This window comes from Citrus sinensis, chromosome 3, assembly GCF_022201045.2.
Source record: "Citrus sinensis cultivar Valencia sweet orange chromosome 3, DVS_A1.0, whole genome shotgun sequence".
Taxonomy (NCBI): domain Eukaryota; kingdom Viridiplantae; phylum Streptophyta; class Magnoliopsida; order Sapindales; family Rutaceae; genus Citrus; species Citrus sinensis.
In genome coordinates, this window is record NC_068558.1 from 11,200,439 (window position 1) to 11,227,984 (window position 27,546).

General features: G+C 34.4%; 2 protein-coding genes, 1 long non-coding RNA gene and 1 pseudogene across 11 annotated transcripts; 3 read left to right on the forward strand and 1 right to left on the reverse strand.

The window, feature by feature from the left end:
* Nucleotides 1–775: 775 nt before the first annotated feature.
* Nucleotides 776–9,272, forward strand: LOC127901228 (uncharacterized). 2 transcript variants are annotated; one of them, XR_008053384.1, is made up of 4 exons: nt 776–1,227; nt 1,325–1,399; nt 2,335–2,405; nt 2,908–9,272. It is a non-coding gene; the product is annotated as an uncharacterized LOC127901228 (long non-coding RNA). The 2 variants fall into 2 exon arrangements; XR_008053383.1 differs by lacking the exon at nt 2,908–9,272 and having other exon boundaries at nt 780–1,227; nt 2,335–2,670.
* A 7,079-nt stretch (nt 9,273–16,351) lies between these two features.
* LOC112496300 (probable LRR receptor-like serine/threonine-protein kinase At3g47570) lies at nt 16,352–22,492 on the forward strand. 8 transcript variants are annotated; one of them, XM_052438037.1, is made up of 4 exons: nt 16,352–17,254; nt 18,078–19,757; nt 20,758–20,822; nt 21,286–22,466. In XM_052438037.1, the coding sequence occupies exons 1-2, from the start codon at nt 16,636–16,638 to the stop codon at nt 19,352–19,354; spliced, it is 1,896 nt and encodes a 631-aa protein (XP_052293997.1). In that variant the 5' UTR covers nt 16,352–16,635; the 3' UTR covers nt 19,355–19,757; nt 20,758–20,822; nt 21,286–22,466. The 8 variants fall into 8 exon arrangements, with proteins under 8 accessions (XP_052293997.1, XP_052293996.1, XP_052293994.1 ...); XM_052438036.1 differs by having other exon boundaries at nt 20,782–20,822; XM_052438034.1 differs by having other exon boundaries at nt 18,078–20,822.
* Nucleotides 22,493–22,540: 48 nt separating this feature from the next.
* LOC127901226 (probable LRR receptor-like serine/threonine-protein kinase At3g47570) lies at nt 22,541–24,012 on the forward strand. The gene is made up of 2 exons (XM_052438048.1): nt 22,541–23,393; nt 23,520–24,012. Exons 1-2 carry the CDS (start codon nt 22,556–22,558, stop codon nt 23,873–23,875), a joined length of 1,194 nt encoding a protein of 397 aa, XP_052294008.1. The 5' UTR covers nt 22,541–22,555; the 3' UTR covers nt 23,876–24,012.
* A 289-nt stretch (nt 24,013–24,301) lies between these two features.
* On the reverse strand, nt 24,302–26,617 carry LOC127900557 (protein DJ-1 homolog B-like; annotated as a pseudogene).
* Between the last annotated feature and the right edge of the window lie 929 nt (nt 26,618–27,546).

Sequence of the window (27,546 nt, forward strand, 5' to 3'; positions counted from 1 at the left end):
ACACTAGGTGACAAGAGCTAACCTTTTGTTTTCTGTATACGTATTATATGATTTACTTCGTAAGTAAATATGCTTTTGGATATTCTGAATTATTAAGAATTTATGTTATGTTATCGTGATATATCGTTTTATGAAATTTATGGATTATGATAGATGTTTTAAACAAAAGAAGGCTTGCAATATTTTTGTATCGATAGGCCTAGTATGTTAAAAATGACTTTACTTACCGAGTTGATGGCTCACCGCTCGTCATTACTTTTTGCAGATTAAGTTTCTTTTGAGAGGTGCGCTTAGCTTTGGAGTTAGAAATTTTCCGTTTCCGTTGCCATTTGAATAAGAGGAGGAATAGACTCGTGTTTTTATTTAGTTATTTATATTATGAACTTGTAATTTGGAGTTTGAGACTTTTGTTATTTTTTTATGTCCTCGGGAGAGATTATTTAGTATTAGACGTTCGAATATGTGGATTTATTTGAATAAGAATTGGAAGTATTTCAGTTTGAAACTTATGAGTAAAGATTATGATTTGTGAGTAACCTTCTTCTTCACGTGCTCCGCTCGTGTTAGATTTGGGGTGTTACAATTATACACAATTTATTTAGAGTATGTACTTATACATAAAAACTTTAATTAATTCATTACTGACTTACACGAGATAGGACTGCATTCATGAAATCACACAAAATCATAATGTTTCATCAAGTTCAGATTAGCCGGTCTAATTTAAGAGTAAATATTTATTCAGAGATGGTAAAACCTTGATTTTACAAACTTTATGAAAGATGACACTTCAAAGGAAAACACTTGCAAAGAATTCATCATATTAATTTTGATAGAAATCTCCCAATCATAAACGGAACCATTTACAAGCACGTCATCATTTGCGAATCAACCTCATGGCTTCTCATTTAGCGAACCAACTCTTACAAATCCCTCAAATCCTCGATCGACAAAGCCGTCAAGAACTCGAGACTATGAAAATCGAAAACCCAGCTAAAATATCCGCCAAAAAGTCCAAGACCAAAAAGATTGACCGTGTCGAGACCAGCCTTAAAGAATTCAGCCGCGATACGTCGTTGTTCAAGTTCAAATCCGGCGCCGTTGTCGCCCTCGTTCTGTTTGTCGTGTTTGGCCTCTAGAGGGGAAAGTTGTTGCGAAAATACCGTTCAAGCCCTTTGGTATTTTCATGAAGACGAGCTAACAGCGAACTTTGTTGATAAGATAGTGGTTTGTATTTTTTTTCTTGTGTTTCTTCTGTTCTTTTTTATGCGCTTACTTATTTTTTTTTTAAATTAATTATTTTTAGCTATTTTAACAATTTTAGGTTCCAGGTGACGCGGTGCTTGACCTATCTAGCATGACAAACCAGACCATCAAGCTCGGTGGTGGCCTTCGTCAGGTCTCTTTCTAGTTATAATTTGATATTCTGGTTATAGCTGTTTCGTAAAACTGGTTGAAATCATAACGCTCTGCAAAAGTATTATGAATGATTTACTTCTTTATGAATATTCAGTGTATTAGATGTGATTTATTTGAAGTAATAACACTGGTTTTTTAATGGAATTAGTTTTGAATTGTTAATATAGCTGAACTCAGCATCCTCTCAACTAGTTTACTCGTTTTATGTTAAAGCTTTCAAAGACTTCATTTTTATATCAAGGAAACAAAGGAAAGGAAAATGCTTGATTGATATTGAAATTCGTTTCGAATGATATTCAGGAATATGATTCTGTTTCTGTCATTAAAGCTGGAAAACTGAGGTTCTCAAATCCGAACGAATACTTGGTCCTAGTTTGTTGAATGAATGTACTTGGAATGAATTTCCAAGCTAGAAAATCATAAAATTTTAGGAAAAAAAAATTATTTTTTTCTATGTTTGTACCTTATTGGTGGCATTCATGAACTAAAGTGAGTTTCTTTAGGATCATATTCTAAATCTATTCCTAGCTTTTGTGTAATGTTGTGTGAATCATGTTTCCGTATTGTGGTATTTGGGAAGAGTTAAATTGCTTAACTGGTTTTAAAGTATTGAGCTTTTTGAGTGATCTTTTTTACTTATAAAAAATATGTTCTTTATTTAAATACCAGGATATTCTGTAGAAGGAGATAATGCGTACAATGTCGTAAAAATGGTCTTTCTTTAAAGTCATAATGCTATCCTGTGGATCCGATCTATGCTGTTGCAGCTTTAGTCTTGTAGTTCTTTGCATTGACTTTGATAGATAGGTATTCTGTCTCTGCTGTTGCAGCTTTCTGCTCTTCTATAAATTTATTTTTGTTGAAGATAGGCTGAACACTGGTAATAAAATGCTGTATTCTTTCTTCGCCATGCAGTGATCTTCCTTGCAGATCTTGGTGGCCTATATTGCTTTAGTATTGGCATATTTTTCTACTTGCTGGTGCAAGTATGATTCCCTTTTGAACCTGCCTTCTTCAGTTTCTTTTCATTATAAAAATTTTGTAAAATGGATAAACACATTCATCTGTGCATCTATGATATATGATTTGGTTCCCTTTTGCATCTGCTTTCTTGAGTTCTTCACAATAGAGGGCTTTCATGCTAAAGATATACATGAACAACATTGATTTCTGTACACAAATATCATCAATATTTTTGTTTAAATGCTGAAGTTTATTCAAGTACGATAAATAATTTATGAAATATCAAAACTTGCAGAAGTCTATAAATAATTGAAGTTTATTGATTTACTCCTATGTTCAATTCCCTCTGAGTAATTTGAGTTTGGTTGCCATTAGTAGACACATCTAATTTATAACTAAATAATTTAACTATTTTCTTATTGCTTGTATGCTCAGTTGTTGTTTTTTATAAATAGATTTTTCTTTTACTGGCCAAATATACAGTTCTTTTTTTTTTTAATAGAAAGTAAACCTTTCATTCCTTAGGAAACAACACAGTTCATTACATTCTGCACTTCAGCTGGAATTGTGTCAACCCAGACATCAGTGGAAGAAGTCCTTAGAGCAAACTTTGCTAAGGCATGGGCGTAAGTATTACAGATTCTAGGGATAAAAGAAAATTGGACTTGCTGGAAATCCTTACTTTCCCTATGAATATCAGATAATATCCAGTGAATTTCTGTTCTACTGCCCTTAGTGTTGTTTAGAAGCTCTGCCACTTCTTTACAGTCATATTCTACTATCAAGCTAGATGAAGAAACTTGTTTAGCCACTTGCAGACCCCAAAGGATTGCTTCTGCCTCTGCTAAACTGACTCTCTCCCTAAACTGAGCTTGCTTGATTCCTACAGCTAGAATCTTTCCCTCTGCATCTCGAATAATTGCTCCCAGGCCTGTCTTCTGGTCTTTGCTATTCACGGCTGCATCTGCATTAAGTTTCAGAACAATTTGTTGAGGGAGGCTTCCATATCTGCTGATCAGCTCCTCTATCCTTAGTCACATGACCAGATCCTGGCTTTCTCACTCTTTGGTAGGCCCTTAAAACTGATTCAGCTTTTGCTGCTAATATTCTTGAGTCGGATTTCTTTCCTTCGAAAATGAATTTATTTCTTGCTGACTAAATCACCCAGCAGTAAACTACCATCAGTTCTGCTTCTGCTTTTAAAGATATGGAACACATCTCTTGGATAGCACTGAAAAAATCTTGGTTGTGATCCTTTGAAAGTTCAACTGTTAGCAGAGCTAAATCCCAAATCTTCCTTGTTGTTTTGCACTCTATCAGAGCATGGCTTACTGTTTCTACTTGCAGCTTGCATCTTTGACAGATCGGTTCTTGCAAGCTCTTTCTCTTCCATAGATTTTCAGCCGTCGGAAGGATATTTTTCAGAGCTCTCCACATAAATATTTTAACTTTCTCGGGTAAATCAAGCATCCAGGGGATTTTCCAGTGCCTAGAGCTGTTGTCTGAGCTTTCAGGCTCATTGGGAAAGTTTAGATTAAGTGCAAGCTGATACCCACTTTTAACCGAGTACTCCCCTTTTTTGTCAAAATGCCATAACACCTCATCTTCTTCTTTCCCACCGAGTAGCAGAATTTTAAAGATAGCTTCAATATCTTCTTTCATAAAGTGTTGCTCCAGCTTGTCTACTCGCCACCTGTTTTCTGAATCAATCAATTCAGCCACTGCAGTCTCAGGAGGAAGAGATTTTGGGGAAATTGGCTAGAAAGTGGCCGGTCTTGGGATCCAGTTGTCTTTGTATACTAGAATATTCTTCCCATCTCCTATTCTCCATCTCGCCCCTTTCTTAATAACTTGACTTCCCCACAAGATGCTTCTCCAAATGAAGGAGGGATTAGATCCTACTTTTGCATTCCAGAATGTAGAGTTCTTGTAGTATCTGGCTTTCATTACCCTTGCCATTAAAGAGTTGGGATACCGAACTAATCTCCATCCTTGCTTGGCCACCAAAGCTTGGTTGAAACTAGAGAGGTCCCCGAACCCCATCCCTCCTCTGTTTTTTGCTTTGCTCATGCTGTCCCACCGAGCCTAGTGAATTCCATGCTTGTCCTTCTTGGTTCCCCACCAGAATCTTGCAATTTCTTTTTGGATGTCTTCACATAAGCCTTTGGGAAGCTTGAAAACACTCATGGCGTAAGCTGGAACTGCCTGAGCTACTGCTTTGATGAGTATTTCTTTTCCTCCACTTGAAAAAAGCTTGTGATGCCAACTCGAGATCTTGCTGGTCACTTTAAGCTTAACCTCCTTAAAAAAACTCATCTTATTCCTGCCTAACATGGGAGGTAAGCCTAAGTACTTCTCATATTTGGGTACCACCTTCACCTGAAAGATACTTTTTATTGCTGAAATTTGCTCGCTTGTAGCCTTGCCGCTGAAAAACATAGAGGATTTTTCGAAGTTGAAGATCTGCCTCGAAGCCTTCGCATAACAGTCAAAAATCCCTTTTAAGTACTTGAAATCTGCTACAGATGCTTTGCTGAAGACTAAGCTATCATCGGCAAAGAGCAAATGAGTTATTGTGATGTCTTGTGCAAATTTCAAGCCTCTGATTTTATGCTCCCTTTCAGCTTGATGCAGCAAGTTTGAGAAAGCTTCTGCACACAAAATAAAGAGATATGGGGATAGGGGGCATCCTTGTCTAAGACCCATTTCTGGCTTTATTAAACCCACTGGATTCCCATTAATAAGAACTGAGAAACAAGCCGTGGTAATGCAGCTCATGATCAAACTTATCCATTTGGCTGAGAAACCCAAATTTGACATGGTTTGTTCCAGAACATTCCATTCAACTCTATCATAAGCTTTGCTTATGTCGAGCTTTAAAGCCACCAAGCCATTCCTATGACCCTTGCTATGTCTAATCTTATGGAAGCATTCATAACCAATAATAACATTGTCTGTAATGAGTCTATTGGGGATGAATGCGCTCTAAATTGGAGAGATAATATGGTTAAGTATCGGCTTTAGCCTATTTGCTATTGCCTTAGCTACAATTCTATACACCACATTACATAGACTAATGGGTCTAAATTCCATTACTTTCCTAGGCTTCTCAATCTTGGGAATAAGAGCAATAAAAGTATGATTTAGAGAGTCTAGGGTACCTTGCTCATTTAGAATGTGCAGACATGTTTTTGTCAATCCTTTGCCAACTATTTGCCAATGCTTTTGGAAGAAGGCAGCCGGCAGTCCATCTGGCCCCGGGGCTTTTGTCGGGCACATTTCGGAGAGAGCTCTTGTGATATCTTCCGGAGTGAACGGCTCCTCTAAATGGGTATTCATTTCTTGGGAAACGTTTGGCAGCAATCCTTTGAGAGCTTCTGAAATCTGAGTCTGACTTGGTTTGGAGGAAGTGAACAGCTGCTGGAAATACCCACAAAATTCCCCTTCAATTCCTTATGGATCATCAACCCAATTCCCTTGATCATCTTCAACTCCCCAAATCTTGTTCTTCCTTCTCTTAGCGGATGCTTTGGAGTGGAAGAACTTTGTATTTTTGTCCCCTTCTTTTAGCCAATCTGCACGCGATCTCTGCTTCCAATAGACTTCTTCATCGATCAGCATGTTACTAATTTGGTCTTCAAGCTTCCTGATTTCTTCCCCATCTATCGCTTGCGGAGGTTTTTGCTTTGCCATTTTCAGCCGATCTATCAACTCGTTCTGCTTCTTTTTTCTACCTTCAAATTCCTCCTTGCTCCAGATTTTGAGGTGAGCTAAAGACCTTTTTGCAACCCTCTGAAAATTCTGCACTGAGCTTTCCCAGCTTCTACCACCACAGCTTTCCCACTCACTCCTCACGATGTTGCTGCAGGCTTCGTACGAACTCCACATATCTTCGTAATGGTCACGAGGGAAGAAATTTTTCTTGTAGTTAAGCTTTTTGCAGCAATCTTTTACTTCAAACATAATTGGGCAATGGTCCGAAACCCAATTCCCTAAGCTTGTGGCTGGGAGATTTTGAAAGGTGCTGCTCCAATCTTTGCTGCAGAACACTCTATCGAGCCGTTCCTCTATAAAGTTAACCCCATATCTCCTATTGGACCACGTGTATTTGTGCCCCTTAAAACCCATATCCATTAAATTACAAGCTCGGATAGACTCTCTAAACTCTAACATCATGTTACTGCTACAGTCATTTCCCCCCAATTTCTCATGAGAATAGAAAATTTCATTAAAATCCCCTAAGCAACACAAGGTATAGGAGTAGAGCTCCGCTAACCTTTTCAGCAATGCCCATGTGTGATGTTTCTGACTTGCCTCGGCATGGCCATAAATCCCAGTGCATCTCCATTTCTTGCCACTTTGGTTTTGCACAATGGCATCTATATGGTGAGAGCTATAAGATTTTATTGTGACATCAACATCCGAGCTCCAAAATAAAGCTAGTCCACCTCCCATACTGTTTCTATCAACTACAAACCGATTCTCAAAATTAAAACTTCCACAAGTCGCATCAACCTGCCTAGCCGTCATCAATTAAAACTTCCACAAGTCGCATCAACCTGCCTAGCCGTCATCTTTGTTTCACAGCAAAAGAAAATTTGGGGCTGGTGCACGTGGAGAACTTTCTTTAGTGCTAGACGCGTTCGAGGTGTCCCCAGACCTCGAACGTTCCAGCTTAAGACTCTCATGGCTGCTGGCGGGGCTGGCTACCAGCTCCCGCCAATATATTTTCCTCCATTGCAGCTTCATCTTCCCCTTTAACTTGTTCTTCATCAACTAACTTCAGCTGGCGATTTTTTGAAGAGAAGCTGAACTGATGTTGGTCGCTGAATTGTTTAAAGGACTTAACAATCGTTTTTTCTTGTTTTCGGGGATGGGCCTCAAGATTTCGGTGCTAGGCCTTTTTGTGCTTTTTGGTTCACTGCTACCCCCTTTCTCCATTTTTTGAACTCTTGCTCGAAGCTTCCATTTCCTTGGTATGGGCTTCAGCTGCAGTTTTTTCGGCCCATTGTCCATTTCCTCCTCATCCGTTTTGGCATGGTCTTTGTTTGGGATTTTTTCACTTGCCTTCAGTTTCCCCCCACATTTTACTTCCCGCCCTTTCATTTTCGTTCCTGGTGCAGCCGTCTTTGTCAGCTGACATGCTCTGCAGCTGATTTGTTTCTTCACTTCTACTCTTCCCACTTAGTTGCAGGCTTTCCATCACCTCAGCACACTGCATTAATGGATTATCCTCGGTTGCTGGCTCACAGTTTTTACTCATCGGTCCATCTCTATCTCCCATTTTGGTGCCCGTTTTGTTCGTGAGTGACCCGTTTGCACTTATTGGATCGTGTTGAAACTGGAAAGATTTTTGTGTATGGGCTCCTTCATCTCCTGTTTTCTTCTGAAACTGTTCCCAATTTCTTCTCTCCCTGCTTCGATTTAGCTTCACCCTTTTCTGCTTGTGAGATGGCTCTCATCCAAGCACCATATGGCAGCTCCTCTTTAGGCTGTCCTTTATATTTGAAGCACTCTCTAAATTGATGACCGATATGGGCACAACAGAAACATAAATCTGGTAACTTTTCATATAGAACTGGCATTGGTATCTTTTCCCCCTCTTGTTGCAAATACACTACCTTTTTTAAAGGTTATGTTATGTTTACGGATATTCTGACCCTAGCAAATTGACCTATGCATTCTCCTGCTTCATCTGCTTCAATGTCTTCTACTATGCCTATCCTTTCCCCCAGCATTTTTATGGTCTCTCTTACCATGCACATTATTGGGAGATTGTGAATTTGGACCCAAAATGATGTGTGCGTGAAGGATTGTTTTTTGATATCTCCTATGCCACTTGGTTCAGCCAGTACCAAGAGAGCCCTATCAAAGTGCCAAGGACCTCCTTTTAGAATTCTTCTCCTTTCTACTTCATTGGCAAATTTGAATAGAAACACATTGTCCCCCATGCTCTCAATTTTTACTTCTCTAACTGTCCTCCATGCCTGTTGCATTGCGGTCTTCAAACCCTCCCTGTTTACTCCTCTGGTCAGCATGATCTTTCCCATCAAACAGGTTGCAGCAATTTTTCCCCCGTAGCCTTCATTCTTTCCATCAGCCTTACCGTGTCCTCCTCTTCTTCTTTTAAAACAATTGCTTGGCATTTTCTAATTAATTCATCTGTATCCATAACTTCCTACGGGTAGCAACTTTTGCAGCAAAAACCCACCCCCTTGACAGACTTGAAATTAATGAGATCGTATGGAACTATTATCGAGCAACTTTTAAGGCAACAAAGAATATTGATTGAGAAAAGGTTATGTAAAAGACAATAGATGAATCCCGAATGAAGGGATAGAAACACCCAACTTGTGAGTGGCCAAAATTCAAGCCATAATGGCTTCAAGATACTTTCATTCTTGTACTCTTTTCAGAAAAAAAAAGTACTGTAGAAGAAAGAGCCGTGCTTTCAATAGCCGTCAATATTTAAGTAAATGATTATTTTGCCAAATATACAGTTCTATGTTCTGAAGTCCCCTGCATTTTAACCATTCTTGACTAATTGTTGTCCTATATGTTCAAATTTAGTCATAACGATAACTTGAGAAAAGAGGTATATGTTCATCTGAACTTGTAAAGATTTTTTGACATTTTGGAAGTCAATTATAAATATCTTGAAACCTTAGATTGTGAGGTTTGGATAGTGAAATTCTCAACCTCGATTTGCTTGAAGGCATGGACGTGGGCGGAGTTTGCCGAACCACATAAAAATCTTGTATTTATTCTCTTTCTCTTTATCTTTGCAAGTTTGTTCATTGTTGTATTTATTGTTATTGAATTCTTTAAACTATTTGCTAGAATTGTTTTGTGATATTATTATCCAATTTTTTGCATACTCAACTCACTCCGCTCTTGGGTTGCTTAGCTAAAATTTCAAACTACACATAAATAATTTTAATACATAATATTAAACTTAAATTATAAGTACATTATGAAACAAACGACAAGTCTCTATTGAACATATTATAGCATTAGGTGAAAGACTAATATAAGTCACTAACGAGCGTATTAGATTATGTCATATTTTCTCTTTTAACTCTACCATACAGTCATACAGAGTCCTTGTTCTTCCTTCGATTGGTCATCATATACACATGCCTTACCTATGTAATTCATTCTGATATTGTAATTTGTACCGATTACAATATTTGTTGCTATATTTATATTTAAATCATCTCTATAATAACATTCCGATGAATATGAAATCTGAACATTAAAAATGAAACTAATGATAATCTTAAATTACTTACATTAAAGACAATGTTAGTCATTGAACATGAAATCTCTTATTGCACACTTGAGTTGTTCCTAATTATTTGGAAATGCAACCATTAATCTTGACGTTGGGACTATTAAACATGAAACTAACGTAACTTGATTGTTCGATATTTGGTTGTACTTTGAATTTTAATTGATATTAAGTTATCTATTTTCTGATTTAATTGAATGTACAAGTTTATTTTCTTTCATAGTGGTTTTATGATTTAAATGTCAAAAATAGGAAACAAAATTATTTAAATTAAAGAAAAAATCAAAATTTGTGATAGTAAGTATCAATCATAAAATGTGTCATGTTCTAATTCAATTTTCCTATCAAAACTAAATTTAAAATCACTGAAAATTTTTAATTTCCCATGTGAAAAATTTAAAAGTCTGCAAGAAATTCAAGTAATCACGAAATTGTGGTGTGACAAATATGTGATTTGAAAAAACTATCATAAATTTCATGATAGAATGCATGTCATTTCATGAACCAATAAATATGAAATGCATACCATTAATCTTGACATTAAGACATTAAGCTAAAACCAAAATAACATAAAACTTAGCGCAATGAACATAAAACTTAGAATATTAACTTGCAATCCTAAAAATATACAAATCGTAGACCAATAAATATGAAACACATATCATTAATCTTAAAATTTGGACCATTAAATATAAAATCAAAGTAGCTTGAAACATAGGGAAATGAGAATGAAAAATAGGATCATTAACTTACAACCCTAAAAATTTTGCAAATAATGGACCAACAAATATATAAACACCTATCATTAATCTTAAAACCAGGACCATTAAATTTGAAACCAAAGTAACTTGAAAATTAGGGCAATGAACATGAAACATAAGATCATTAACTTGAAACCAAAGATCATTAACTTACAACTTTGAAAATCTTCCAAATAATGGATAAATAAATATGAAACACCTACCATTAATTTTGAAATTGGAACCATTAAATTTGAACTAAAGTAACTTGAAAATTAGGGCAACGAACATGAAATATACCATCATTAACTTGCAACCTTGAAAATCTTCCAAATGATGGACTAATAAATATGAAATAGCTACCATTAATCTTGAAATCAAAGTAACTTGAAACATAGGGCAATAAACATAAAACATAGGATCATTAACTTGAAACCAAAAGTCATTAACTTGCAATTATGAAAATTTCCATATATGGACCAATAAATATGAAACACCTACCATTAATTTTGAAATTAGGACCATTAAACTTGAAACTAGAGTAGCTTGAAACTTAAGGCATTGAATATGAAATATAGGATCATTAACTTGAAACCATAGATCATTAACTTGCAACCCTAAAAATCTTCCAAATAATGGACCAATAAATATGAAACACTTATCGTTAACTTGATACTGAGACCATTAAACTTGAAACCAAATGAACTTGAAACTGAGGGCAAAAAACATTAAACTTGGGATAATTAACTTGCAACCCTGAAAATCATGCAATTAATGAACCAATAAATATGAAACACCTACCGTTAACTTGATATTGGGACCACTAAACTTGAAACCAAAAGAACTTGAAACTGAGGACAATGAACATGGAACTTGGGATCATTCACTTGCAACCTTGAAAATCATGTAATTAGTAGACCAATAAACACGAAACACCTACCATTAACTTGACACTAATACCATTAAATTTGAAACTAATTTTTTTATAGTTATCTAGCCTTTATTATTAAATTATTATTATTTTATTATTATTTTGTTTATTATATTTATTTATTCTATTGTTTCATAATTTTTTAATCGTTTAAGGCACAATCCGTTGTTCTTTACCGGTTGCTCCAGTTTTTTTTTTTCAAATGTTTGGTAATGTTTTTTTTTTAAATTTTTTTATTCCTTGCATGTATGTGATACATGCATGTATTATAGCAAAACCCAAATTTCATCCAAGAATTAACTAGTACAAATAGCGTCTGCATTCCCTGCTTTCACTTTTAAGAGAAGTAATTTTTCTACTTTAAAAATAACTGAATCTATAACCGTACAATGACATAAATGCACGAGTGGCAAAAAATTAGTTAAAGATAAGCACAAGATATCAACATTGAATTCAAAATTCTTAAAAAAAAAAAAAATCTATAGTCTCGCTTTGATGAGCCCAAAATATCAACACTAAATCCAAAATTCATTAAAGACCGGTAGTCCTTTGGAAAAGAGTGATCTTCCATCCAAAATTCTATAACCTAGCTGTCACGCACTTTTGAAAAGAGTGAAAGTGACAAAAATTTATGAGTGAAACCAATTCTATTAGCGGTCTTCAAGGAGGAATTGAATCCTCACCTAATCTCATTTTTTCAAACCTTTTAATATGATTATGACACATGGCAACTATAATATTATAAGACTTAGATTCATTTATTTATATTTTTTCAAATTCGGTTATGTTATAACTGTAGTACCGTGTCACAATTACAATTAATCATTGAATTTACTTGGATGAGGGGTGCAACAGTAGATCCAAGTAGATTCAATGACTGGTTGCAACTATAGCATGGTACTACAATTACAACATAACAAAATCCTATTTTTCCTCTTAATAATAACGCAAACAATATTTTTTAAATAAAAATCTAAGTGCAAAAAAGAATCTCAATTTATATAAACTCTGATCTTCTTCTATGTTATCTTCAAAACTAGCAACTTCAACCCATTGTCCACATTTGTAATAAATCAAACATAAAATTTCATTATAGTTTCAATATATTTTTCAAGCTTTCTTTCAAATTTGATCAAAATTCATAAAATTTCATTATAGTTTCAATATATTTTTCAAGCTTTCTTTCAAATTTGATCAAAATCTCCCCATCATAAACGGGACCATTTACAATTTAAGAAAACTAGTTCTTTCACAAGGCTATACTTTAGTAAATTTCATCCAAGAATTAATTGCTACCAATAGCAGCTGCGTTACAATATCTGCCCTGCTTTCACTTTCAAGAGAGGTAGTAATTGAATCTATAACCGCATAATTATATAAATGCACAGATTACTTAAGGTACGCGAATAAAAAATTCACTGAAGGTCAGCTTTAACATGCTTTTGAAAAGAGTGAAAGTGACAAAAATTTATGGGTCGAACGGACCCTAGCTTTGATAAGCCCAAAATATCAACACTGAATCCAAAATTCATTAAAGATTGGTGGTCCGTTTGATAAGCTTTCCCGTCCTTTTGAAAAGAGTGAAATTGACAAAAATTTATGAGTCAAACGGACTCTATACTCTATTGGCGGTCCTGGAGGAGAAGATGCAAAAGACTTTGGTGGAATTTTCAAAACGTCACTGCTAGTATTTTTCTTGTTGTGCGCGGTATGCAGAATCAAGAGCGTAATGTGAAATCAAGCGCAGTAAATAATTATAAAAAAATAAAGGACACAAGAATTACGTGGTTCGGTAATTAAACTTATATCTACGGGAGCAAAAGAAAAATAATTGTATTATTAATAATTATTTGAGTATAAATTTGAGTAAAGAAATTTCACTTTTCCTGAACTTAAATACACCCAGTACTCTCACACACACTCTCCAATTACTCACATTCTCAGAACTCTCAAAAGCTTAAAAACTAATAAGCTTAACAAATTTTTGAGATACTTAACAAATGAAAAACTTCCTCTATTTATAGGCTTGAAGTTAATACTATTCCACCTAACCCAAGTACTATTCCACCTATCCCATGCACATATGTCAATGGTGTCCATTTGGCAAATTTGACAAATTTGCCAACTTTTTATTTTTTTCTTTAATTGTTTGGTAGCCATTTGAAATTTTGCATGCATTTTTTAATTTGAATGTCACGTGCATGACTTTTCAACATTTCTTTGCAATAACATTTCTATCACTGTATTCATGGACAGCCTATCCGATGGAAAAGTCTGGATACACCACAAACCAACAATAATTGATGTAGGGTAGTTACATAGAATGACCATGGTACTTTGTAGGGATAGCTGTTTGTTTAGAACTTATAATACATCTTTTCAAAACTTGCGATAAGATAAACTAAAATAGAAAAATTGTTTAAGTTGTTCTACCCTGTATTTGAGCCAAAAGTTCCGTTTCTTTCTTGATTATTTTGCAATTTTAAGTTAGTTTGCTTTTTTTTTTAATTGCTTTCAGAATTTTTACTTCTTTTTTCTTCAGACATTAAAATTTTGCTTATTTAGACTAGAGAATTTTACTACAAAAAAATATTTCTCATTTTCCTATTTTAACAAATTCAAGATATTTAGGGTTGGTGTAAAAAGAACCAAAATTCTAGTTTTATTTATTAAGACTTATGAATAATATTCTAATTATTTAGGAGCTTTATTTCTGTAAAAATTATCAATCTTTATGTTTTCGTATCAGTAATCGATCGTATTCTTTACAATTTCACTTTCTTCGCTTGTTGCACACAGCAGAAAAAGCTGTAGCTTTGTTACCCTAAACTAAAGTTAAACATGTCTTTGGGATCTACAAAGGAAGTACTTGGGTGGGGGGAGGGGGAGGAAAGTAATTACATGAATGAAGCCAAAATAAAGCTTCAAATTCTCGGATAACTTATGATGAGTTCTGCAATGAATTTGGGTAATGTGATTAATGAAGCAGCAGCGGTCTTTGAGCTTATAATTTGTCGGCAAGCTTTAAGTAATTCATTGCTGGCTTATAAGAGATAAGACCACATTCATAAAATCACACAAAATTATAATCTTTCGTCAAGTTCAGATTACGTGGTCGAAATCAAATGTAAATATTTAATCAGAGATGGTAAAACCTTGATTTTACAAACATTACGGAAGATGAGACTTCAAGAAAAACACTTGCAACGAATTTATCATATTAATTTTGATCAAAATCTCCCAATCATAAACGAGATTTACAATTTAAGGAAACTAGTTCTTTTACAAGACTATACTTCAGTAAAATTCATCCAAGAATTAACTGCTACAAATTACAATACCTGCCCCGCTCTTACTTTTAGGAGAAGTAATTTTTTCTACTTTAAAAATAATTGAATATATAATCATATGATTGCATAAATGCATGCAAGGTAAATGATTACTTAAAAATAAGCCCTAAAATTCATTGAAGATTAGCTTTAACATGCTTTTGAAAAGAGTGAAAGTGATGAAATTTATGAGTCAAACAGACTCTCGCTCTCATAAGCCCAAAATATCAACACTGAATCCAAAATTCATTCAAGATTGGTGGCCCCTTTGAAAAGAAGTGATTGTCCATCCGAAATCCTATAGTCTAGCTTTTGAAAAGAGTGGAAGCGACAAAAATTTATGAGTCAAACGGACTCTATTGGTGGTGTTGGAGGAGAAGATGCAAAAGGCTTTGGTGGACTTATTCAAGGCGTCACTGCTAGTCTGCTTCTTTGCAATAACATTTCTATCACTCTATTTCCGATATAGATGATTCTTTATACACCACAAGCCAAAAATAATCATCTTCTTTGCAATTTCACTTTCATCGCTGCTTACAATTCCGAGTAAAGCTTCTTGCATAATACAAGAGTTATGTGATTCAAAGTTTACTCACATGGACAAAAAGGAGAATTTATTTTCATTCCCGCAATACTTGAAAGTATTAAGATATCGAATTATTTGTTACATTGATCATGATAAAATAATTTTGAGAAGCAGGTCAAATTAACGATGAGAATTGAGAAGTTGCATGTGTCCACATGAGGATTTGTAAAATGCATCCTTTATTTTCATGGGCAAATGCGAGTAATAGCTTTTAACAACAATATCCATTCCCCATCCTTCCTATTCTTGATTTTATTGTTCAATTTGTCAGATAAAGGGCATTACTATTGTTGAGTTACATTTCCCATTAATTAGTAAAGAAAAGTCACTTGAATTAACAATTAGATTGCGTCCCTCCATCTAATAATACAATAGTCTCTTTATGGAATAATCATCTGAGACTTAAGAGTCCATTTGAGATCATTTTTGAGAAGTTTAAGAATGATTTTGAAAAGTTAAAAATTAATTAAGTGTTTGATAAAATTTTTAAAAATCACTTTTGGGAAAAATTACCCTCTCCTACCGTACATTTGCAAAAACAGCGAATAAGTAATTTTTAAAATTTGATTTTGAGAATAAGTTTTACACACACACACACACCCCCTCACGTATATAACAGAAACCCAAAATTATACTTATTCAATTAGGAAATAAAATAATTAAATTTAGAGACGTTATCATTATTACTATTTATATTGAGATAACAAAATAAAAGAAATAAAATTTATAAAATATAAATATTTTTTTAGTTAGCAATTTTATATACACAATAAAAAAAATTATGGACACATGTATATAAATGTGCAAATAAATTTCTTCAATATCATGTTCATTTTAGTCAATTACATTCTTATAATAGTTTAATACTAAGATCTACTAAATATGTACCGCTAGTTTTAAAATTCATAGACATTTTAAAATAAATTTTACCAAATATTTAACTTTTTTTTACAGTTAATTATTTTTACAGTATAACCAATAATAATTATTTTAAAGCTATATTACCATACTTGTCCTTAGCACTATTAATTGTTTACTTATAATTATTAGCCCAAGTCAAGTGAAGGTCGTCTTTTTCATTTGTAGAGAAAATAAAAAGAACATATTGTGGTTGCCATGAAGCCTCGCATAGTGTGAACAAATGGACTAAGCATGCGTACGCGTTGTTGAGTGTCTTCTTCTTTTTGGTTTAAGTAGGACTAATGGGTTTTCTTGGACGACTCGCTCAATGACAAAATATATTCTCCTCTATATTTTTCTCTTTTCTTGTTTTCAAATTCACGTCTACTGTATAAGTATATGCCGATTTCCTTCACTTAAACTTGTATCAATCTTACCTAGCAATTAGGTTTCTGTATCTATTAAAAACGATCAATATGCGCTTATCGATTTTCTTTGTTCCTATGTTGTTTTTACAATATCTCATCATGGCTAGCTTAGCTATGACGACTTTAAACAATTTAACAGCCGATCAATCGGCTCTTCTTGCATTCAAAGCCCGTGTCGTTGATTATCGAAGTGTCCTGACAAATAATTGGTCTATATCTTATCCAATATGTACCTGGATTGGCATTTCTTGTGGTTCACGTCATCAAAGAGTCACGGCCTTGAATCTCTCAGATATAGGTCTCGGAGGTACCATTCCCCCACACTTGGGAAATCTCACGTTCTTAGTATCTCTTGATGTTGCTCATAATAATTTTCGTGGCCATCTGCCTAATGAATTGGGGCAATTACGCCGACTCAGATTCATTAGATTCGGTTTCAATAAATTGAGTGGAAGCATTCCAACATGGATTGGTGTCTTATCCAAATTACAAACGTTGAGACTTTATAATAACAGTTTCACGGGTCCAATCCCAAATTCTCTCTTCAATTTATCGAAGCTGGAGGTGTTCAACGCAATGTACAACGTTATTGATGGAAATATTCCTTCACGGATAGGAAATTTTAGCAGCCCTTTCATTCTGAATCTAGGTTATAACAACCTACAAGGTACGTTCTACATATTTGGATTTGCATAGCTGCAAAATTCTTTTTATTTTATAGGTTGGGGATATTTCCACTCATTATTCTTGCAAACCCACCTCATTTTGATAAGATAGTTATAATAAGTTCACATTATGTTATAGAATTATAAATTAAGTCTGAACAATTAATAAATTATTCTTATAATGTTTTTCTTTTATGACTTAGGGCTTTTAACAATCTTTGGCCGTTTACGGTTGCTTTAAAAATAAGTTTAATTTGACTATTTTACTCTTATAATATAAAATGACCAAATTACCCCAAAAAACATGTACTATGGTATCTAATATATAGTTTCGATGTTTTTTTTTTATGTTTTGTAATACAATATTTCTAAAATAAAATTCAATAATTTTTAGTGCCCCACATGTCCACAAATACATTTTGTTAGTTTAGTTGAAGTTGAAGTAAATTTGTGGGTATTTTAGTAATTCTACCTTATGAGAGTAGACTAGTTATATTAAATTTATGTTAAAGCAACCTTAGTTATTAAATATGATAAAAGAATATAAGTTTCAAAAAGTAGATTAAGATAGATTTAATTGATTAATTCTCCAAACTTCTTCTTTATTTGAATTTTTTTAAGAATCTCGTTTCAATAATTTTCTGAAAGCGGGTGGGGTTTTACAAAAATTATGAGGTAGCAATATCAATCCCCCCCCAAAAAAAATTATAAAACTAATAACACACATTTTGTGGCCAAATTTGATTTTCATGCGTTATGAAATTAAAATTTATGTTAAGTAAAAAGCTCAATAACTCATCAATTTGGCGTTTATCTTTATGACAGGTCAAATTCCAACTGAGATTGGCAATCTACAAAATTTGGATACTCTTGTTCTTAGTGCGAATAATTTAAGTGGCCCCATTCCACCCACAATCTTCAACATTTCAACCCTAACAGTCCTTAATCTAATTAGCAATCAACTTTCAGGCCACTTACCATCAACGATTGGCCACTCGCTTCCGAGCATAGAGTATTTAACCTTGGCGGCCAATAAAATTACCGGAAAAATTCCCAACTCCATCACAAACGCTTCTAAACTCATTGGCCTAGAATTGAGCTTTAACTCATTCTCAGGCCATATTCCAAATACATTTGGCAACTTGAGACACCTCGGCGTGCTTGGCTTAGCATTTAATAACTTGACGACAGAATCATCTTCAGCAGATAAGTGGAGTTTTCTCTCTTCTCTGACTAATTGCAGAAATTTAATAGTTTTAGGCTTAGCTAATAATCCCTTGGGTGGCATCCTTCCACCAGTAATTGGAAATTTCTCTGCTTCTCTTCAAAAATTTTATGCATACAACTGCAAACTCGGGGGCAGCATTCCTAAAGAAATTGGTAATTTACGTGGCCTGATCGACTTAGAGCTCGGTTTCAATGACTTGAATGGAACTATTTCACCAACGATGGGAAGACCTAAGCGGCTACAAGGTTTATCTCTTGAAGATAATAATTTGGAAGGATCCATTCCCTCTGAGCTTTGCCACTTGGGGCTGATGTACGGAATAAGGTTAAATGGAAATAAGCTCTCTGGACATATACCACCATGCTTGACGAGTCTGACATCTCTAAGAGAACTCCACTTAGGCTCCAACAAGCTCACTTCTAGTATACCGTCATCCTTGTGGAGCCTTGAGTACATCTTAGAGATAAACTTGTCGTCAAATTCGTTAAATGATTCTCTCCCTTCCAATGTACAAAAGTTAAAGGTCTTGACAGTTTTAGATTTATCAAGGAATCAATTATCAGGTGATATTCCATCAACCATCGGTGCCCTCAAAGATATAGAAACTCTATCCTTGGCTAGTAATCAATTTCAAGGACCTATTCCTGAATCAGTTGGTAGTTTGATAAGCTTAGAATCCTTAGATCTCTCCGGCAACAATCTCTCTGGAAAAATTCCTAAGTCATTGGAGACACTTTCACATCTCAAACAATTTAATGTGTCTCATAATAGGCTAGAAGGGGAAATTCCTGTTAAGGGGTCTTTTAAAAACTTCTCAACCAGGGACGTAGCCAGCATAGGACCAGGTGGGGCACATGCCCCAGCTGGCTTTTAAAATATTTTTTTGATGATTATCTTAAAAAAAAAAAATTTATGCATTATTAATAAAAATGCCCCAGGTCAATTGTGAAATTTTGAAAGTGCCACATGTAATTTTAAAAAATTTCATATTGCCCCTAACTTAAATGTCTAAATCTAAATAATTTGATCAATTATTATAATTTCATAAAAGTCAACAAAGACAAAAAGGAAAACACCTTTATCAAATAAAATCTATTAAAAAATCAATTAAAGTGAGTGAAATCTCAACTTTACTCTTTCTTTCGTCTCTTCTATGGATTAAAGTGTGGTGGGTGGAATCCATAGCAGATTAGGCAATTTGCAGTGCTCATCAATTGTCACCAGTGCGTGAATTTCTTCTCACTTTCTTCATTTGGGTCGCTTGATGTTTTAAAATTGTAAGTTTATTAATACTAAGTTTTTATTATTTCATTGTTTTTTACATTTTAAAATTGCTAATTTTATTATATATTCATGTTTGATTTTTGTGTTGTCATATATGAATATTTTTGCCATTATTAAAAGATTTAAGAACAAATTAATTTATTAAGATTAATACACTATATAATGAAATTTTAATGAAGACCCATAATATTTTGTCTAGTTCTGTAACTGTAATTTTCATGTACATTTTTTTATGAAGAAAATTTTCTTTGAATGATAAATATCATACTTATTCGATGAATATATTTCTTTGAACAGCTATGGATAAATATTTAAGAAAGAATTTAGCAACCTCATTAGGAAAAATGAGTAGCAATTCAAAAGAAAAAGTTAGTCTTAATTTGCATGATCTTCCAAGGGATCCTGGTTTACGAACAGTAATTTCGAAGTTAGATCCTAATATTCAAGATGAAGTTCGGAAAGCTTATTTGCAAATGGGTCCTTTTCAACCTCGAAGCCATGATTTTCCTACTAGGTTGTTAGGAGAAAAATCACGATGATTTGTCCGGAGTTGGTTTGATAATTATCCTGATTGGTTAGAATATAGTATAGTAAAGGATGCAGCTTTTTGTCTTTATTGTTATGTTTTCAGAGAAGAAAATGGTAGTCAAGGGGCTGGTCCATGCTTTACTGGTGAAGGGTTTAGAAATTGGAAGAAAAAAGAAATGTTGAGACAACATGTTGGTGGTGTAAATAGTGCTCATAATATAGCTAGGCGTCGTTGTGAATCATTGATGAATCAAAAGGCACATGTTGCTACATTTTTCTTTACCCATTCTAAAAAAATTAAAAGGGAGTACAGACTTTGTTTAACTGTTGTAATTGACTGCATTCGGTTTCTTTTGAGACAATGCCTTTCATTTCGTGGTAATAATGAATCTTAAAGCTCAAATAATAGAGGAAACTTTCTTGAGCTTTTACAATTTCTTGCTGATCACAATGAGGAAATTAAAGGTGTTATTTTCAACAATGCTCCAGCAAATCTCCAAATGACATCCCCTGATATTCAGAAGCAAATTGTAAGTGTTTGTTTAGCTGAAACTTCTAGAGCTATCATTAAAGAAATTGGTGACTCTTTATTTTTTGTTATGATTGATGAATCTCGTGACATATCCACAAAAGAGCAAATGGCAGTTGTGTTGCATTATGTGGATAAAAGAGGACATGTGGTTGAGTGTTTTATTGGTATTGAACATGTTATTGATACTAAAGCTGTCTCTCTCAAAGCATCACTCAACATAGTATTTGCTAGACAAGGATTAAGCATGTCTAGGTTGCGTGGGCAAGGATATGATGGTGCTAGTAACATGCAAGGGGGACTTAATGGTTTGAAAACACTCATTCTAAAAGAGAATGAATCAGCTTATTACATTCATTGTTTTGCCCACCAATTACAGTTGGCCCTTGTTTCTGTGGCAAAAAAGCACCAAGAAGTTAATGATCTGTTCAGTTTAGTTGCTAAAGTTATTAACATTATTGCAGCCTCGTCTAAACGATATGATATCCTTAAAGAGAAGCATGCTGTTGCAGTTAGTGAAGCACTTAAAACGGGCGAGCTTAAAAGCAGACAAGGCATGAATCAAGAGATTACTTTAAAGCGTTCTGGCGACACACGGTGGAGCTCACATTACGGTACATTAATAAGCATTATCACACACGGTGGAGCTCATCCATAATTGATGTGCTTGAGATTGTTGCAAATGATGCATCAAATTCTGAGCAAAGATTTGAAGCAAATTCAACCTTGAAGTTCATGCAAACATTTGATTTTGTGCTTACTTTATACTTGATGAAAAATATTCTTAGTTTTGCAAATGAATTGTCACAAGCATTACAAAGGAAAGATCAAGATATTGTGAATTCCATGAAATTAGTTAGCATTTGCAAACTAGTTCTACAGAGGATGAGGGAACATGGATGGAATTCTTTGCTTATTCAAGTTTCTTCATTTTGTGAGAAACATTTTATTAGTGTTCCTGTCATGGAAAATATGTTTCTAACACCTGGAAGATCAAGGCGTAGAGTACAAGAGATCACAAATATGCATCATTATCGCATTGACCTATTTTGTGCTATTTTGGATATGCAACTTCAAGAGTTAAACAGTCGTTTTAATGAGGTAAACACTGAATTACTTCTTTGTTTGGCTTGTTTATGTCCAAAAGATTCATTTGCAGCTTTCAATAAAGAAAAGTTATTGCGTCTTGCTCAACTTTATCCAAAAGATTTTTCTCAAGTTGATCTCATGGCACTAGATACTCAACTTGGTGTTTACATAATGGATATGCAGTCTAGTGTTGAGTTTTCAGAATTAAATGGGATTGGTGATCTTGCACAGAAAATGGTTGAGACTAACAAGCACAAGGTGTTTTCATTGGTTTATTTATTAGTCACATTAGCATTACTTCTACCAGTTGCCACTGCCACTGTTGAAAGAGTTTTTTCAGCAATGAATTATGTGAAGAGTCGACTACGAAGTCGAATGGGAGATGAATGGTTGAATGATAACCTAGTTGTGTACATTGAAAAAGATGTATTTGATTGTATTGATAATGAAATTATTTTACAGCATTTTCAACACATGAAATCCCGTGGAGGAATTCTTGATTAGAACAATTGTAATAAGTTAATTTATATTACACTTGTGACTCTATTTACTGTTATCTAAATTTTCAAAATTTATTCTCAATTTATATTATATTGCGATTTTTTGTGTTGTGATATAAATTCTTAAAATTATACTACATTTTTAATGTGCCCCAGATCAATTAAATTTCTGGCTACGTCCCTATTCTCAGCTGAATCATTTTTCGGAAATTATGCACTCTGTGGTCCACCTAAACTTCGAGTCCCACCTTGCAAGCCAGATAACAGCAAAAGAACCAAGAAAATTGCTCTAATTGTCCTTAAATATGTTTTGCCTCTGATAGTATCCACCGTCCTTATAGTGATTACCATCATTATGTACATAAGATGCCGAAATAGGAGTACAAAAAAATCAGATCACGAAGATTTCCTACCTCTTGCAACATGGAGAAGAACATCGTACCTAGACATTCAACGAGCAACTGATGAATTTAATGAATGTAACTTGCTGGGTACAGGTAGCTTTGGATCAGTTTATAAAGGAACCATTTCCGACGGGACTGATGTTGCAATTAAGGTTTTCAATCTGCAACTAGAGAGAGCATTTAGGAGTTTTGATTCTGAATGTGAAGTTTTACGGAATGTTCGTCATCGAAATCTCATAAAGATCCTTAGCAGTTGTTCTAATCCAGATTTCAAAGCATTGGTACTTGAGTTCATGCCGAATGGTAGTCTCGAGAAGTGGTTGTATTCTCACAACTATTTCTTAGACATTCTAGAGAGGTTGAATATAATGATAGATGTGGGGTCGGCTCTTGAATATCTCCATCATGGTCATTCGTCGGCACCTATAATTCATTGTGATTTAAAGCCTACCAACATTCTCTTGGATGAAAATATGGTGGCACATGTGAGCGACTTCGGCATTTCCAAACTCTTAGGTGAAGGAGAAGATTCTGTGACACAAACCATAACAATGGCTACAATTGGTTATATGGCACCAGGTAAAGTTTCAATTGTAATTAAAATTTTTGCTCTTTTTTCAAGCACAGCAAAGTTTGGGTTACCTTAATTGTCAAAAAATTATTTGTTTTATCAGTTGTTTCATAATTAAAATTAAAAAAATGCAGAGTATGGATCAGAAGGAATTGTTTCAGCCAAATGTGATGTCTACAGCTATGGTGTGTTATTGATGGAAACTTTCACGAGAAAGAGGCCCACCAATGAAATGTTCACAGGAGAAATGAGTTTAAGGAGATGGGTAAAGGAGTCATTACCTCACAGATTGAGTGAAGTTGTTGACGCAAATTTGGTGCGAGAAGAGCAAGCTTTTTCTGCCAAAATGGATTGTTTATTAAGCATCATGGATTTGGCTTTAGATTGTTGTATGGAGTCACCTGACAAGAGAATGCATATGACAGATGCTGCAGCGAAGCTCAAGAAGATTAAAGTCAAGTTCTTGGATGATGTTGCTGCAAGTAGTTAATGGAAATTTTGCCATATGTGTTTCTTAACTTCGTGCGTACTCTTTCCTGTTTGTGCTTGTGGAATAAGAGCCATTGCTCTAAGCAGAACATAAATTGAAATGAGAAAATCTGATCTTCAAATTTGTATCTTCTTGCATATACATATTTAATATCATATACATATTTAATACTAGATATGGTATGTGTTTTATTTCAATATTCTAGAGATTTATGTTCCAACAAAGTGGTCAACGCTTTTTGGGTCTCTGCTCCTCTCTTAGCGTCTTTCTTTTCCTTCTTATCCTGTAAATCGAGTTAACATTTTATGAGAAAGGTGGAATATAACATAACAATTTTTTATTTCATAATTAAAATTCCCAGTGAGTCGATCGCAGTTGGACTCCGACCATTGATAACAGAACTAAACTCAGGTTTATTCCAAATAATTGAAGTGACTCTATGAACTCATTTATTTATAAACCAAACTGCTGTACAAACCCCCACAGTGAATCCATATTCAAACATGAATTCAAGTTTCCATTTCCCCTCTACAAGCTGTAGCAATACAGAAATAAACACACTAGTTTAATAGTAGTCAGGTCCCCGTACAAACGTTAGGCGCGAGTGAAAAGCATTATCTTTGCAAGCTCAAGTGCCTTGTTGCGGCCAAAAAACTTCTCCACAATTGCCAGTGCAAACTCCATAGAAGTTCCTGGCCCTCTACTGGTGATGAGGTTGCCATCAACTCGATTTCACTCTGATCTGACAGCTTGTTGCACATAGCAGGAAAAGCTGTAGCTTTTTTACCCTGAACCAAAGTTGAATATGTCTAAGGGGAAAACAAATACACAGCAATGATATTGCAGGAGCAGGAAGTACTTGGGATTTTTGCGGGTAAAAATCCCAAAGTCTTCATCCCAAAAAATCATCTCAAATGATGTGACATTCATCAATTGGTTGATTAGATAATACAATTAATTCATTTGGATTTTGTAAAAAATTACCAATCACTCAATAAATGCCATATCATTTGGGACAGAATTTGGGATGTTTATTTTAACTCTTTGGGTAATGTAACTAACGAAGCAGCAGCAGTTTTTCAGTTTCTAATTTGTCAGCAAACTTCAATTAATTCGTCACTGACTTACATGAGATAAGACCACATTCATAAAATCACACAACATCATAATCCTTCATCAAGTTCAGATTAGGTGATCCAAATCTGAGTAAATAATTTAAGCAGTAATGGTCGTACCTTGAGTAAGCCATGGGGCTCCAACACTAAAGCTGGGGATGCACATATAGCACCGTTACACCGTAAGGTCTATTTGATTCCTTTTGCTTCTTTAGCATATTCACCAATTTCTCTGACTTCGCAAATGCTTGAGCGCCACCAAGTCCACCCTGTGCAATGTGCATGGATAAATTGTAGTTAGTAAGTCAATAATGTGGTAAAGACTATGAAGCAAGAGTAAGCACCCCAACTCACTGGCAAGACAATTAAATCATAGCAGTGCCAGGTCCACGACTCGTAACAACTTTACCATCCTGCTGTACTCTTGATTCAACAGTTGCTGCACAAGCAGGAGCTAATTGCTCCATAAATGACCGATAACAAGTAGCCTACAAAAAATGAACAACCCCATAAATTAGAACTTAACAATCATCGGTGAGAGCAAAACTGATGTAAAACACAAATATCAATGCAATTCCCAAAAGAACACAAAACATAAAAAAGGCTTATCTAATTCTTACCTTCAATCCCTTCAACAGACCCCAAGACCCTAATGCCACAGCAGGTGAAGCGCAGACAGCAGCATAAAGACGCCCAGCTGAAGCCTGCTTCTTCACAATGGTTTCTAATACTTCAGATTCTTTCAGATTGGTAGCACCGGGCATGCCACCCTACAAAGGAAACAAAAAAGGATATAACATAATCAATCAAAGAATCAGCAACAAAAGAAATTGAAAGGAAAAATATAAATGCCAGAATAAATATCGAAAAGAATTTCACTGACTACAACAACTTGAAATATTTAACTATGACCATATAATGAATGATAACAGCCACAATAAGGAAATCTAAAAAAAAATTAAAAATTAAAATAAAACAAAATAAACATTTTCTACATTTTTCTTTGCTCAAAATTACTATTTTATCATTTTCAATCGAAAATTAAATGAAGATGACTTAACGACGAATTATTTAGCTTAACATTCAGTATCAGCAATAATCATCTATAATTATACAAACATCAAATAAATTAGCATGAGCTGAGGTGAGCTGCAATACATACGGGAAGAGCTATAAGATCAAAAACGGCGTCGCCGCAGTCAGACACGAGAGCATCAGCGACAATCTTGACACCGTGACACGCGTCGACATGAAGCTGTTTCTCCACAGACGCAACCGTGATGTCAGCTCCAGACCTTCTCAAAACATCGATGGTTATCACGGCCTCAATCGGCTCACTACCGTTCGCAACAGGCACCAAAACCTTGGGGGAAAAAAACGACACAGCAAATTCAAAAAACGAAACAAAAAGGCAACAGAAAGAAACTAAACAAAAGATAAAATAAAATAAAAAAATTACCCTTTTGGAAGTTGAAGACATTGTAGCTGTTGTTGTGAAGGAGAAAATGCGATTTTTCAAAGAAGGAATTTGTTTGGGGAGAAAATGTCCAGTGAGAGGAAAGTGACGAAGAAGAGTGTTAGGAGTGACGTGGCGTACGCTTATTAATACCATTTTTTTAGGGTTAATTCCGTCGTGCCCCCAAATGTTTCAACATTTTTCACCGCGTCCCTAATATTTTCAACAATGCTCACTCCACACCCAAATCTGTTATTTTGACCGTTTATTCTAACGGTCAAAGGACAAATTTGAAAGTTCATGCCCTAAATATTATTTGATGATGATAAATTAAATTTATTTGATAATTTAATTGATGAGATTATTATTAATTACCTTTAAATAAAATTTTTTAATGTAAATATTAATTATTAAATTAGTATTTTATCTCATTTTATTCTTCTCTAATTCAAGATAATGGGTATTTCGGACATTTACTTAAATTTCAAATAGTTCCGTTAAACATAACGGTCAAATTAACGGAATTAGGTGTGGAGTGAGCATTTTTAAAACATTTGGGTGCGTGGCGAAAAATATCAAAACATTTGGGGGCTGCGTGGAAATAACCCTTTTTTTTAAGTTAGTTTTCTAGAGGCATCGGTACGGTATGATGTAGGGAGTTCCGTGGCACGTGGCAAAGTGGTAAGGCAGTAGAGTAGCAGCTTAAGAATGAGGGTGACATGGCTTTTTACATGATGGGCTGGGCCGGGTATCCCGGGCCGCACCATGATTGTATGACCATTAGCCAGTAGGTTGAAATGTTAAAAGCTAACTATTTATTTAGTTGTTTATTTTTTTAATTAAGTGTCTGTTTAATTTTTATATCTTAAAAAATATCTTAAATTATTCTTACTAATAAATATATTACAATCTTATATTTGTCTTTTGTAATAATATCGTTGCAACTATATTCTTGGAGATATTAGTTAAAAAAATTTAAATTTACCAAGTAAAATACAAATTAATTATTATTATTTTACTTTTAGGATTAATTTTTTACAAAAAAATTATTAGTAAGGTTGTTACAAGAATATTAAACATTACTTTAAATTAAATTGTAT